Here is a 15,188-nt window from a genome sequence, read left to right as displayed (position 1 = left end):
CAGAGTCATTATTTATTCTATTTCTCTCCAAAACAGCAGAATTCTCGGGGCTCAGTGGCTTCCCGGGGCATTCCCAAGGACTACTGACAAATTCAAAATGCTACACGAGAGAAGACTGCTCTTTCCCAAAGATGTCATCTTCCAGACAGGACCTCCCGCGATCCTCTTCGGAGCCCTCACCCCCGCAGCGCAGCCACCGGTAAACAGCCGAGGCCGGAGGACATGCACACAGGCTCCACGGAGCCCGGGTCCCGCAGCCCCGCCCGCCCGTCTTCCCCGGGGTTGCCCATCAGCTCCCACCCGGCCCGGGGGGTGGGGGGGGGGTGCGTCGGGCCGCGACCTCACCGGAGGCTGGGGGCGGCTCTCCCTCTTGGTCGGCGTCGGGCGCCAGGGTGACGGCGCCGTCCCTCCAGACGCGGATCTGCGCGGCCGAGCGCACGCGGCGGTGGGGCTGGCGGCGGGCGGCGGCGCGCAGGGAGCCGCAGCACTGGAAGCACACGGCCCACGCCTGCTCCTCGTTGATGGGCTGGTTGTAGAGGCGCAGGATCTCCTCCAGGCTCAGCGCGTCGCGCGGACCCCCTGCCGCGCCGCCCGGCGGCCCGTCGCCGCCCGGGCTTGAGGGCTGCGCCATGCGGCCCAGGTCGCTGCGCGGCCGGCGCTCGGATGCCGCGTCTCCTCAGCTCCGGAGCATCGTCTCTGCGAGCCGCCGCCTCCGCATCCTCCGGCCGCCGCCGCCGCCGCCGCCGCCGCCCAGGCCGGCCGCGCGCCGCCGCGAGGACTAGGCGGGGACGCCGCGGCGCTCGGCGCTGGCCAGCACGCCGCCGGCTGGTAGCGCGGCGATGGCGTCCGCTCGCCCCGCCCCTCCTCGCCTCGCCCCACCCCGTCGTGGGGAGGCGGGGGTGGGGGTGGGGGACCCGCGCGGCCGAGAGCTGCGCGAGGCCTGAGGGGTGGGGGTGTCACCACCCGGGTGAGTGACGCGTGGCCGAGCGCCTAGCACGGCCTTGGGGGCGTCGCCTCCGGGGTGAGTGACGCGCGGCGAGGGGCGACTGCGCGGCTGGGGCTCGGACTGTGGGTTCGGCAGGGTCTGCGCGCGCGTGCTTCTGCGGGCGTCCGGCCGCGAAGTAGCTGTCACCGATTCGCCTCGGCTCCGCTCTCTCTCTCTCACAGCCTAAGAACTGAATTCAATCTGGGGCGAACTGCTAAAAAGAAAAGGTCATCAAAATCGCCCCAGCCGCAGGCTGCCCAGGTCCTCAGGCTGTGTGGCCTGCGAGCACACGTCCCCTGGACCCTTCGAGCTTCATCTCTGTTTCTCTCCCGACCGCTCGACACATGCGATCCACCCCTGCACATTTGCAAACCTAATTTTTAAGTATATTTATACATTCCTTTATTTTGAAAGTCTCCCTGGGTAACTGGCCTTGAGCTCGCTATCCTTCGGCCTTGGCTTCCTGAGAAAGATTCCAAGGTATGCAACATGGCCCCGCTACTTCTTAGGTTTCTTTTCTTCGTTGTCATCATCATCATCATCTCCTCCTCCTTTCTCTTCCTCTTCCTCCTCCTTCTTCCTTCCTTCTTTTCTTTCTCCTTCTGCTCCTTCTTTTTCTTCCTCTTCCTCCCTCTTCCTTCTTTTCTTTTACCTCCCCCTTTTTCTCCTTCTCTGCCCCCTCCTGCATCACCTTCTTCTTCATTCTTCTTTCCTCCTCCTCTTCCTCCTCCTCTTCCTCCTCCTCCTCCTCCTCCTCCTCCTCCTGTTTCTTGTGTCTTGGTACTCTCTCCATTCACACATTCAATGAGGGCAGCGATCTTAGGGTTGCCTCACCAAACTCTCTGAAAGCCTAGATCAGGGCCAGGGATGGGATGCTGAACACTCAGCCTGGCAGATCCCGCCTTCGCTGAGGTCGTCTCAACCACTCATCCTAGCCCAGTTAACACAGCATGTCATATGAGAAGGAACTGGTGTCAGAGACCAAACTAAGGGCAATTTCCTGTAGTACGAAAAGACTCTAGGAGCCTCCCTCAACACATTCAAGTGTGCCATAAAACTGATTATTCTTTAAAATGGCTTTAATAGGTAACAGTCCACCCAGGCTAGTCTTCCAGTTGTCCTTAGAGTTGTAGCATCAACCGAGCAAGACAACCATAGGTACCGTTTTATGTGGAATGTGGGAAACTGCATGCTACAGTTAATCTTCTAGTAGAAATCACAAAGGGTTGGCAATGTGTAAGGTGCCACTGTGAAAACAGCAGGAATTAAAAAACACAAAGTCGTAAGGGTAAGAAATAGAGAGGCAGCCGGGCAGAAGCTCCACGAGCACCTTTTGTTTTCCCTACAAGAGATATAAAACAAGCCCTTCAAGTAAAATTACTTAGTTATGGGTTCCTAACCACAAATGTGAAAATGCAGTAGTTAGGGCCAGTGAGATGGCTCCACAGGTAAAAGGACTTTGCTGCCAAGCCTGACAGCCCATAAAGCTGAAGGAGGGAACCCACTCCAGCTGGTCTCTGAACCCCATGTACACATGCACATGAACAATACAGAGAAAAAAATGTAAAAGAAAATTAATGCAGTATTTATGTATGCTAATCTCTGAGGCAAAGACCTTTCTCATTCTTTGTGTGTGAGACTAATATCTACTAGGATTACTATGATAATATTATGTAGTAATATGTTAATATACCAACATTCCCAAATTTTTCTATTTTAAAAGTCTGGATTCTGTGTGGCTTTTAAAAATACAGAAGAGCTTAAAATACTTGTAACAAGGTAGAGAAACAAATGGTCCATTTGTATGGACACCACCGCCATCTTCTGGTCGTATGCAGTATTGCATTGTTGAACTACCCCAAACAAGTTTTGTCCTTGCCTTACCTACTAAAAACAAGTTGAATTAGTCAAAGAAGGATTCCATGAGGCATAAATTCAAATGGGGCAGTAAATAAACACCCAATTAACTGTAAAAATGGAGGAAAGGGGAAAGAGATGGAAATGAGCAAAAAGTTTGTTAAAATCCAAGTTAGAATTTTTTCCAGTCTTGACTGTGGACCTGTGATTTATGCACGTTCAAACCCAGGGCTTTGTGCATGAAAGGCAGTAACTGTGACAACGTGGACCTCCCCACACCCCTATGTTGAATATCTATAAATATAGTTTTTTGAAAGCTGATTTGCTATTCTAGGATTATTTAAATTTTCTGGGGTTTTTTGTTGTGGTGGTGGCTTTTTTTTGTTTGTTTGTTTGGGGTTGGGTTTTCTTTTTTGCGGGGTTTGGGGGGAGGGTCAAGACAGGGTTTCCCTATGTAGCCTTGGCTATCCTGGACTCACTGTAAACTGGGCTGGCCTCGAACTCTGCCTCCTGAGTGCTGGGATTAAAGGCATGTGCCACAACGCTGGTTTTGGTTTCTCGAGACAGGGTTTCTCTACATAGCCTTGACTGTACTAGACTCACTTTTTTTTTTTTTTTTTTTTGGTTTTTTGAGACAGGGTTTCTCTGTGTAGCCTTGGCTGTCCTGGACTCACTTTGTAGCCCAGGCTGGCCTGGAACTCACAGTGACCCACGTGCCTCTGCTTCCCTAGTGCTGGGATTAAAGGCGTGTAGCTACCATGCCCACTATCTTCATTTTCTGAGTAATAATTTCGAAAATGTAAACATTATGAAAGGGAAAATAACATCAATCACTGGAAGGTTATTCAAAGAGAGTTTTGTGTTTGCTTTTGGTTTTTTTTTTTTTTTAGTACAAATTCTATGATATATACTGTTAAGTCTTCTGCCTTTCGTGCGCATACGTGTAATTAAGCTGAGGCAAGGTGCCAGCGAGAACAATGTTTGGCGTTCCTGTTCTACACAGAACAAGTAGGAAGGAAACCCTTAAGGTCATCCCCATTTTCTACTATGCACTTACTCAGCTTATAGATGAACACTGGCCACTTCCTGTACAGAGATTTTCAGGATCTTTTGTGGCTCTGATATGCCCCTCATCTTCACCACCCATTCTGCCCCTCCTCCCGGAGTCTCCGCAATCCTGTGCCACTGCGGCAGCTTCCCCGCCTCTCACTTTCAATTCAATCTCTGAGAGTCAAATACCTTTATTCCTAGAATATTTTGTTCTACTTACCATCATTGATTTATTTATTTATTTTTTTTTACTTTGTAATATGGGTCTCTGAAAGTGACTTTCTATACTTAAAATGTCCAAGTGATCCAAGGCAACATTTAAGATATTGTCAAAGTGAAAAAAGAAAAAAAATGGCATGTGCAACCCAGAATACGATTTTAGTTTTCCTTGATTTTCTTATGTTTATTTTGAAAATAGGATCCTTGAGAGTTTTTCTCATATTTACTTATCATTTCGTAGAATAAATGTACTTCATGCTTGATACACTGGACACGATGCAGGCTGAGCTGCTCCCAGGCCTTTGGGGAACACGGCCTATCTGTGCAGCCCAAGCTTATCCCAGACATTGCCAGACAAATGCTCCTAAGAGGCACATTCACCTAGAAAAGTGCACAAAAAGGGAAAAAAAATAGAACAGTGGGGTTTTTTTTCCGTGTTGTAACCTCAATTTCCAATGTCAATAATTCTATTTAGTATATTATAGTGCATCGGAATGTTTCCAGAATGCTCTTTCTTCAGTTATAAAAGTTGAAGGAGTGCTGACATAGCCTGCCCTCTACCCTGAACTTTCAAGACTGAGCTTTCCCGTCCCCTTCACTGTATAGTCTGGACGTTTGTTTCTATTGCTTTTCTCTCTCTTTTTTCCCCTTACATGGCAGCCAAAAGATGCTTCCGTTGAACCTACATTTATATACTTTAACTTACCTTATATGAAAAACAATCCAATGTTCCTCATTTTTAAAATTACTTCTTTTTTTGTTTTTGTTTGTTTGGTTGTTTTTGTTTTTTGAGACAAGGTTTCTCTGTGTAGCCTTGAGTGTCCTGAACTCGTAGACCAGGCTGACCTCGAACTCACAGTGATCTACCTGCCTCTGTCTCCCAAGTGCTGGAATTAAAGGCATGTGCCACCATGCCCAGCCTATTTCTTTCTTTCTTTCTTTCTTTCTTTTTTTTTTATTGATTATGTATAGTGTTTCACCTGCATACTAGAAGAGGACACCAGATCTCATTATAGATGGTTGTGAGCCACCATGTGGTTGCTGGGAATTGAACTCAGGAACTTTGGAAGAGCAGCCAGTGCTCTTAACCTCTGAGCCATCTCTCCAGCCCATGTTTCTCTCTCTCTCTCTTCTCTCTCTCTCTCTCTCTCTCTCTCTCTCTCTCTCTCTCTCTCTCTCTCTCTCTCTCTCTCTCTCCCCTCTCCCACCCCCCCACCCTCCCTTTTTTTTTTTTTTTTTTTTTTGGTTTTTCAAGACAGGTTTTCCGTGTAGACTTGGCTGTCCTGGACTCACTTTGTACACCAGGCTGCCTCGAACTCACAGGAATCCACCTGCCTTGGCCTCCCGGGTGCTGGGATTAAAGGCCTGCGCCACCATACCTGGCCTTCATTTTTTAATTATAGGAAAAGTGAGGAATGTTAGGATTCTGCTTCAATCCACCTACCTGTGATGTCACTGCCCACCTGCCATGGAGGCGTGGTTCTACTCAAGATTATAAAAGGCCAAATCCTCCTCGTGGCACTCGCTCTCTCTCTCTCTCTCTCTCTCTCTCTCTCTCTCTCTCTCTCTCTCTCCCCCCCCCCCAGGTACCCCTCCCCCTTTCTCTTCCTGTGCTCATTTAATAAACTTCATATAATCTAAAAACAAAAACTGAAGGTGAGTTATTATTATTCTTCCTATCTTATAGGTTGGAAAATACAGTCACGGCACAAAGTGTAGGGCTGATAAGTCAAAGTTTCTGCTGTTGACTCTCACCCTCCTCCAATCAAGTCAAGAAAAATAGGAAGAAACCAATGATTGTTTAAACGTGCTATTTTAAAACACTAACCATAAGCTGGGTACAGTGGCATAGCATAGGCCTATAATCCCAGTACTTAGGGAGGCAGAGGCAGGCAGATCTCTGTGAGTTAGAGGCCAGCCTGGGCTACAAAATGAGTCCAGGACAGCCAGGGCTACACAGAGAAACCCTGTCTCAAAAACAAAACAAAACAAAAACAAAAAAAGATAAAACAGTAAAATTCCCAAATGAGGCCATCTGTCTTGATTAGTTTTTGTAAATTATTGGCACTTAGGCTTCGCCACAGCAGTCATCTCCCATGGTAATTGCCTTCCACGGGACTGACGCGTCCCATCTACATAAAACAACTATGAATTATCATGCAGGCTAATTTACAATTTAAAACTATTATCTTGGGGCAGCAGTTAAGATGTTGCTAATGCAGAGGAACTGAGTTCAATGAACAATACCCACACCTCTGGCCTCCATCTGTATGTGTAGACATGTGCACACACTAAAATGTACATGTGCACACACTAAGTGTACATATACTGACTGGGCTCTCTTCTATACATACTTTAGAAGACAGATGTACCATTTAAATTTTTTTTTTCAGACAGACTCACTCTACAGGTCAGGCCGACCTGAAACTATGTAGTTCAAGGTAGCAATTCTCCTTCCTCAGCCTTCCAAATGATGTGATTACATGTGTGAGCCACCACATCTAACTAAAGACTTATTCCCAGGCAGAGGCAGGCAAATGTCTGTGAGTTCAAGGCCAGCCTGATCTACATTGCTAACTCCAGAGCAGCCACTGCTACATAGAGAAACCTAGTCTCAAAACAAAACAAAAAAGACATCGTCTCAAAATAATTAATGCTGAAAATACTTTTTATAAAGGACCTCAGGCTAGGGACATGGCTTAAGGGGTGAGAGCACTTGTCAAATTACTTCACATAAAAGTAGTGAGGGAAAAGGAAAAGAAGGGGAAGGCAGGGGTGCAGCATGGTGGTGCATGGATGTAATCCCAGCACTGCGGAAGCTGAGGCAGGAGGAGCTCAGGTTTGAAAACATTCTGGGCTGCATAGAAAGATCCTGACTTGCAGAAGGGGATATCACAGCGGGGTTCACATGACGCAAGGACACCAAAGACCTCAAAACAAAACAAAGTTTTTTATAAAACAATCAAGCAGAAAAAGAGGCATAAAAGAATAAAACAGGCACTAGACAAAAGGAAAAATGGCAGACCTAAATACAGCTACATCAATAATAGTGAATTTAATATAAAAGTAACATATAATAATGTAGGATCAATGAGAATGTATTTTTCTTGAAGAGGCTATTGGGGATTTAATACACAGCTTTCCACATGCTAAGCATGCACCCTACCACTGAGCCTATTTAAATGTGGATATTGAAGTTTTGGTGTTTTTCTTCAGAATCTCATCAAGACATAAACTTTTCAACTGGATTTTTAAAAGATTCAATTATATGTCATCTGTGTAAGACATACTTTAGATCCAAAATCAGTTAAAAGTTTAAGAACGGAAGAGGCGCCGGACATGGTGGGAGGCAGAGGCAGGCAGATCTTCATGAGTTCCAGGCCAGCCTGGTCTACAAAGAGAGTCTAGGACAGCCAAGGCTACACAGAGAAAACCTGTTTCAAAAAAAAAAAAAAACAAAAAAAACAAAAACAGAATGGAAGGGGCTGTAATCATGAAAAGCAACATTCCCCAAAGTGACCCACACGTTCCAAGTGTCTCATTAGAAAGCCAGCTGACTTTCTCCCACCTACCTGCCTCACCCTGCCAGCTGACTATTTTTTTTAAAGATTTATTTGTTTTATGTATATGAGTACACTGTCTTCATACACACCAGAAGAGGGAAATGGATTGTATTACAGATGGTTGTGAGTAACCATGTGGTTGTTGGGATTTGAATTCAGGACCTCTGGAAGAACACCAAGTGTTCTTAACTGCCGAGCTATCTCTCCAGCTGCACCAGCTGACTAAATATATATATATATATATATTACATAATATATATTATGTAATATATATATAAACTGAATATATATATAAACTGAAACTCTGGTTCTAGAATGTATATAGACATTCTTTTTTTCGAGACAGAGTTTCTCTGTGTGCCCTTGGCTGTCCTGGACTCGCTCTATAGACCAGGCTGGCCTTGAACTCACAGCAATCTATCTGCCTCTGCCTCCTGAGTGCTGGGACTAAAGGTGTGTGCCACCAAGCCCGGCATATATGGAATTTTAAGGTACCCAGAGTAACCTAAATAAGATTGGGGAAATAACAAAGTTGTGAACCCACTTTCCCAAGATCAGAACTTTACTAGAAACAGTAATCAAAATGTGTCGTATGTGCTCGGAGTGTGGCTCTGTGTGTAGAGCACTTGCCTGGCATGCGTGAAGCTGTAAGCTTGATCTCCACAACTACATAGACCTGGGTGTGTAGCACACGTCTGTAACCCCAGGACTGGGGAGAATCAAAACCTCAGTCACCCTCAGCTGCTAACTAGAGTCAATCTAATGACAACCTTGCTTATGTGAGATCCTGCCTCAAAAAAATAAAGTGTCAGAAACTAGGCATGGTGGTATACACCTGTAATCCTAGTACTCAAGACTACAGCAAGTTCCAAGCCAGGCTGATCTACTTGATGAGGCCTAGGCCAACAGGGCTAAGTCAATATTGTTTAAAAAAGAACAACAACAAAAAATTGAGACCCAAGAGAAACAAAGAAAAACCAGAAACAACCACATAATTTTTCCAGAGAGACAAGACTAAGTGGGAAACTCTCTAAAACAAACAGTGCCTGTGCACTTGTACCCTCACCTCACACCATGTACAATTCAGTCAACTTAAAGCCTGAATTTGAGACCTAAAAGAACAAAGCTGAGAAGACAATGTAAATCTGTACAGCTATGGATGTGGCAACAGAGTCTTCAATCATGACCATGAACCACAAAAGAAAAGGTAGATGTACTGCTTTTCTTCAACATTTAAGTCTTTTTGATTTCCAAGGACACCCTCTTCTGGCCTGATGACCCTGCATGAACATGCTTAACACTGCAGACAAGCAAGCACACATACATAAAAATAATTTTATAAAGCCTATGTTTCATTTGTCTCAAACTTTGTTAAGCCATTGGCCAGTGGGTTTCAAATGTATTCCTCATGTGTTAGCTATAAATCAAATATAATTACAAAGAATATACCTGCTGGGAAGTGATACCATATGCCTTTAATCCCAGCACTCAGGAGGCAGAGGCAGGTGGATCTCTGTTGAGGCCATCCTGGTCTACAGAGCCAGTCCAGGACAGCCAAGGCTACACAGAGAAACCCTGTCTCGAAAAAAACTTTAAAAAATAAAGGGTTAACTATCCACGAACTAGTGTTTTAACTGAACTATGCTATATAAACAGAATGTTAAAAAACAAAACTTCAGAAGAGGAAGCCTTCTAGTTTTTTATATTTGGCTTCTTGTTTGTTTTTTGAGACAAGGTTTCTTTGTGTAACCTTGGCTGTCCTGGAATGCTCTTTGTAGACAAGGCTAGCCTTGAGCTCAGAGATTGCCTGCCTCTGCCTCTGGAGTGCTAGGATTAAAGGTATGTGGCACTATACCGGACTATACTTGGCTATTTTAAGATAGTCTTTGGAAAATCTAATTGTTTATCAAATACCAACTGTTAGAAAGTATATTACTTTTGTTGTTACAAAGATTAGGGCCATGTTAAAAATACAATTTCTGGGGCTGGAGAGGTGCCTCAGTGGATAATAGCACTGGCTGCACTTCTAGAGGTCCTGAGTTCAATTCCCAGCAACCACATGGTGGCTCACAACCATCTGTAATGAGATCTGGTGCCTTCTTCTGGCAGGCAGGCACACATACAGGCAGAAAACTGTACACACACACACACACAAAATTACAATTTCTGTATTTACCTACATAAATACAAAATATGAAATTGTTATCTTAGAACCAATGAAAATGATCTATTTTAAACTGTTATTTCCAGGTTTTTTTTTTTTTTTTTTGCTTCTTGGGAGCATGAAATCAGAAGAATGAAGGAGTTTCTGAATTTAAATAATTGATGGCTCATAACTAGTGTCGTCTGATTGTCAGGTTTCAGACATGATGGTACATGCCTGAAATCTCAGCGCTTGGGAAGTAGAAAAATTATGAGCTCACGGTCATTCTTGGCTATACAGTGAGTTTGAGGCCAACATGAGCTCAGAAAACGAAACTTTAATACTGACTTCCTTCTCAAATATAAGCCTACATTTCAATTCAAGTTTTGTTAGACAATAAAAATGTGGATTTCACCAGGTGTGGTGGCACACCTGGGAGGCAGAGGCAGGTGGGTCACTGAGTTCAAGGGCAGCCTGGTCTACAAAGCAAGTCCAGGACAGCCATGGATATGCAAAGAAACTCCATCTCAAAAAACCAAAAAAAGAAAAAAGGAAAAAGGAAAAGGAGCCGGGCAGTGGAGGCACAAGCCTTTAATCCCAGCATTTGGGAGGCAAAGGCAGGTGGATCACTGTGAGTCTGAGGACAGCCAAGGCTACACAGAGAAACCGTGTCTCAAAAAACCAAACAAACAAAAAAGAAAAAAAAAAACCCGTGGATTTCAGGGGCTGGAGGGATATCATAGGAAATAAACAGAAATGCATGAAATTTTTATTTTTATTTTTCTGATACAAGGTTTCTTTATGTAGCCCCCTCTGTACTGGAACTTGCTTTGTAGACCAGGCTGGCCTCAGACTCAGAGATCAGCCTGCCTCTGGCCTGAACGCTAAAATTAAAGGTGTCTGCCACTACCACCTGGCTCCAAGTTTAATTCCTAATTTTAAAGATAAAATTACTGCTGGGTATACTTTCAGCATTTAAAAGACTGAGGCAGGGGTATTGCCTCAAGTTTGAGGTCAGCTACAGCTACACAGAAAGACCCCTCTCAAAAGATCCAAAGAAGCTGGTCACTCGCTTTAATTCCAGCATTTGGAAGGCAGAGGCAGGCAGATCTCTGAGTTCAAGGCCAGCCTAGTCTACAAAGTGAGTTCAGGATAGCCAAGGCTACACAGAGAAACCCTGTCTCAGGAAAAAAGAAAAAAAAAAAAAAGGGAACCATCTTTAAAGAGATTTAATGTCAGACTCTATATAGGAAGACAGCAGCTCCAACCTAACGACAAAACAGCTTTAACATACTCAGCTTCTTTGTATGTGCCTCATAGTTTGTCTCAAAAATTGAAAATTACAAGCAATTTTCTGTTGATGGCTTCAGGTGTAATTCTGGGAACAGATTCTCTAAAGTATGTCAGTCTTACAAGAGATGAAATTGAAGAGGGAATAATAATTTTAGACTTCTAAAAAAGCTAAGTAATAAGTATTTAAGATATTTTTATGTATCTTGTTTATGGGATTGTTTGGGGTTTTTTGTTTTGTTTTTGGAGACAGTGTTTCTCTGTGTAGCTCTAGGACTGTCCTGGAACTTCCTGTACAGTGCAGGTTGGCCTAATAATCTTTAGATTTTAACTCAAAAAATAATTTTTAGGCCAGTGGGATGGCTCAGCAGGTAAAGGTACGTACTTGCTGGCAAGATTGATGACCTGAGTCAATCTCCAGACCCACAAGTGTAAAGACAGAACCACCTCCTGAGAGGTGGCCTTGTTTCTACAAACTCTATGACACACACTCACCTGTACATTAGCATGCACACACACATACACAATCTACATAAAAAAGTCAGACATACAAAAATAAATAAAAATCATTTTATTTGCAACAGAAGGTAATGAAAAGAACAAATAAATTGGATAGTAAACTGGCATATACTTTTTTATTAAGAAAACCAACAGATAAAGCAACTAAACTAAGAAACTGTACACGGAGGTAAGCAAATCTCTGTGAGTTCCAGGCCAGCCAGGGCTGTGAAGTGAGATACTGTGGGTGTAGCTCAGTGGGAGTGTTTGCCTAGCATATAGGTAGGCTCGGATTTAGTTCCTGGTATCACAAAAGCAAAATCAAACAAGCCTCCACACAGAAATGTAGAATGGACAGTTAAGCTTTAAAACATTTATCATTAGCATCTCACAAAAAGTCAAATTAATTTAGTTTTTAATGCTTATCTTTGTTTTCTTAAAACTTGCTCAATTTAAAAATAAACGAACTCGAATGTTTTTCTCAATGGCCTCTAATGATTTTTTTCAATAAGATCAGTTACATGTAGGCTGATGTAGTTTTTAGGTTGTTGTTTTTTTTCTTTTTTTTGGTGGGGGGCTGTTGAGACAGGGTTTCTCTGTGTATCCTTAGCTTCCTGGGACTCACTCTGTAGACCAGGCTGGCCTCAAACTCACAGAGATACTCCTGTTTCTACCTCCCAAGTGCTGGGACTAAAGGCGTGCGCCACCACAACCCAGCAATAGGCCAATGTTTTTATCACAACAAAAAATAAATAACAACCTGTATTCTAACATGGAAGGAAGTGTAATAAATATTTTCTAAAGTGCTCAATTCATTTTAATAATATCCATAAATTGTTTATATACCCACATATTCATGTGAGGTTTGTGGTTAATATTTACATGCTTTTCTGATACTACATTCATTTTTTGTTGTTTTGTTTTGCAGACAGAAACTCACTAAATAGCCCCGACTGGCCTGGAATTTGCTATGTGACCAGGCTGGCCTCTTGTGGGATTAAGTGTGTGCCACCCCACCTGGACTTTTTTTCTATTCTTACATCGAAGTCTCCACTGGAAAGACTCAAATATCCCTAGTGTCATGAGTAAAGCACAAAAAACTATAATTCAGCAAAATATATTTTCATCTATATAATAAATAAACTAGTAGAAGCTTAATTTCTTGTAATTTGTGTAAAATAATCTTTCATTTATGAAAAATAATGATCATTTTGGTTTTACTATGGCTTAAACCATTAGACAAATTTCTTTAATTACTTATTAATGTAAAGTAAGAGATCTTATATTCACATTTAAACTACTGAGTCCCTCAAAACAAAGTATTATTTATTATTATAACTTAATTTATACTAAATTCGATACAAATTTTTTATCCTTAATTTTTAAGTACACACATGATATTTTAAAACATTACCAGTCAGGTCTATACAAAACAATGACCTCCAAAGCCAAAGGCTGATTTTAAATTAAGAAACCTTCACACAGCTACTCATATACTGTTCTAATAGAACACAGGAAAAAATCCTTAGGAAATGGAGTCCTATAGTACTGAGCGATATTTACAAGCAAACATGATCCAAACTGCACATGCAGATTCAGGGTAGGTAAACACTCGAACACGAACTGCCAGTCGCACCTGGTCTCCACGACAACAGATTATTTCTTCACAAAAAGGAGACCTATATAAAAAGAAAAGGTATTTAAGGAGCAAGTCACTATAGAAGCTCTCATGTATAAAACTTTGTTACTCCTAGCAAAGTTTTTTTTTTGTTTTTGTTTTTTTTTGAGATAGAGTTTCTCTGTGTAGCCTTGGCTATCGTGGAGGCTATCGTGGACTCACTTTGTAGACCACGCTGGCCTTGAACTCACAGATTCCCCTGTGCCTCTCTGATTGCTAGGATTATAAGCATGCACTACCACACCTGCCTACTTTTCTAGCTTTTTGCTGTTGTTGGGTTTTTTTTTTTTTCAAGACAGGGTTTCTCTGTGTAGCTTGGCTGTCCTGGACTCACTTTGAAGACCAGGCTGGCCTCGAACTCACAGTGATCTGCCTGCCTCTGCCTCCCGAGTACTGGGATTAAAGACATGCGCCACCACACCTGGTGATTCTTTTCTTTTCTTTTTTTTCAAGATTTATTTATTTATTACATATACAGTGTTCTGCCTACATATACGCCTACACACCAGAAGAGGGCACGAAATCTCATTATAGATGGTTATGAGCCACCATGTGGTTGCTGGGAATTGAACTCAGGACCTCTGGAAGAGCAGACAGTGCTCTTAACTCTGAGCCATCTCTAGATTCTTGTGTGTGTGTGTGTGTGTGTGTGTGTGTGTGTGTGTGTGTGTGTGTGTTTCAAGACAGGGTTTCTCTTTGTTAGCCTTGGTTGTCCTGGACTTCATTTGTAGACCAGGCTGGCCTTGAACTCACAGTGATCTGTCTGCCTCTGCCTCCCCAGTGCTGGGATTAAAGATGTATGCCACCACGCCCAGCGCCCACTAGATTCTTAATATATATGAGTTCATAAATTTTTAAATTATGAATTAATAAAATCCTTACCGAAGACAAGTGGCAAATGCACGCCTTGCATTTCTATACACAAAATGTATTGGGAACCCTTTAAATGTGTGACCATCAGGTACTGCCCTCCTTATGGCGTCTTGGAATTCTTCATTGCCTGCAGATATGCTTGTTGTTCGCTCAAATTCGTAAGAAGCCAAAGCTGGTGATAAGAGGTAGGAGAGTTGGTCTTCCCAAACAGTGGTGAGGCCAAGGTCCTACAGCAATTAAAAAAGTGAAACATATTAAGATTTTAAAAACCAATTCAATAAAAATGTGGTTTTTGGTCTTTTTTGGCAGGGTCTCTGAACATGGCCTAGATGGGCATAGAAATGTCAATCCTCCTGATTTAGCCTTTGAGTTTCAGGATTCTAGGCATGCACCACTATGCCTAGCAACTGCTCATTTCAATGTATGCCAAGAAATGTTTAACTTATTTGTTTTGTTGCTTTGAGAGAGGGTCTCATATAGTCCAAGCTGGTCTTGATGAAGTGTGATACTGACTATGTCCTGATTTTCCTGTCTCCATTTTACAAATGCTGGGATTACAGACATGTGCCACCACACCCGACTCGGGGTGTGTGTGTGTGTGTGTATACTAGATAGCCCTAGTTAGTCATCAAAGATGGCCTCCATCCTGCAATGATTCTCCTGCCCCTGCCTTCTCAGTGCTAAGACTTCAGAAATGTGCCACAACATGTCTTTCTTTGTTCCTCCCTTTTTTTAAAATAAAGATTTATTTATTATTATGTATACAGTGTTCTGCCTGCATGTACACCTGCATGCCAGAAGAGGGCATCAGATCTCATTATAGATGGTTGTGAGCCACCAAGTGGTTGCTGGGAATTGAACTCAGGACCTCTGGAAGAGCAGACAGTGCTCTTAACCTCTGAGCCATCTCTCCAGCCCAAGGCACTGTCTTTTACAGTGTAAGAGATTAAAAGGTAAAGACAGGATTGGAGAGTTGGCTCAGCAGTTACAATCACTTACTCTTGCAGAGGACCTGGGTTCAATTCCTAGCAC

The 15,188-nt window shown here is 43.2% G+C and overlaps 2 protein-coding genes across 7 annotated transcripts in view; both read right to left on the bottom strand.

Annotated features, from left to right (window-relative positions):
• SPIRE1 (spire type actin nucleation factor 1) overlaps window positions 1-843 on the bottom strand; it is a 115,909-nt gene extending 115,066 nt beyond the window's left edge. For 2 of the 4 annotated variants that reach the window (XM_084780310.1, XM_084780312.1), the window contains exon 1: window positions 346-843. In XM_084780310.1, the coding sequence (XP_084636436.1) occupies window positions 346-631 (286 nt within the window). In that variant the 5' untranslated portion in view covers window positions 632-843. The remainder of the gene's footprint in view (window positions 1-345) is intronic. The other 2 variants (XM_084780311.1, XM_084780313.1) reach the window with 2 other exon arrangements.
• Window positions 844-4,315: 3,472 nt separating this feature from the next.
• CEP76 (centrosomal protein 76) overlaps window positions 4,316-15,188 on the bottom strand; it is a 34,144-nt gene continuing 23,271 nt past the window's right edge. For 2 of the 3 annotated variants that reach the window (XM_084780298.1, XM_084780300.1), the window contains exons 11-12: window positions 14,166-14,383; window positions 11,664-13,284 (exon numbers count right to left, since the gene is read on the bottom strand). In XM_084780298.1, coding sequence (XP_084636424.1) covers window positions 13,146-13,284; window positions 14,166-14,383 — 357 coding nt within the window. In that variant the 3' untranslated portion in view covers window positions 11,664-13,145. Of the gene's footprint in view, window positions 4,493-11,663; window positions 13,285-14,165; window positions 14,384-15,188 lie in introns of those variants that run through there. The other variant, XM_084780299.1, reaches the window with a different exon arrangement.

The sequence above is a fragment of the Acomys minous genome (assembly GCF_964271855.1).
Source record: "Acomys minous genome assembly, chromosome: 4".
Classification (NCBI taxonomy): Eukaryota; Metazoa; Chordata; class Mammalia; order Rodentia; family Muridae; genus Acomys; species Acomys minous.
The sequence above is the reverse complement of the archived record's forward strand: the minus strand, read 5'-3'. Positions and strand labels throughout refer to the sequence as shown.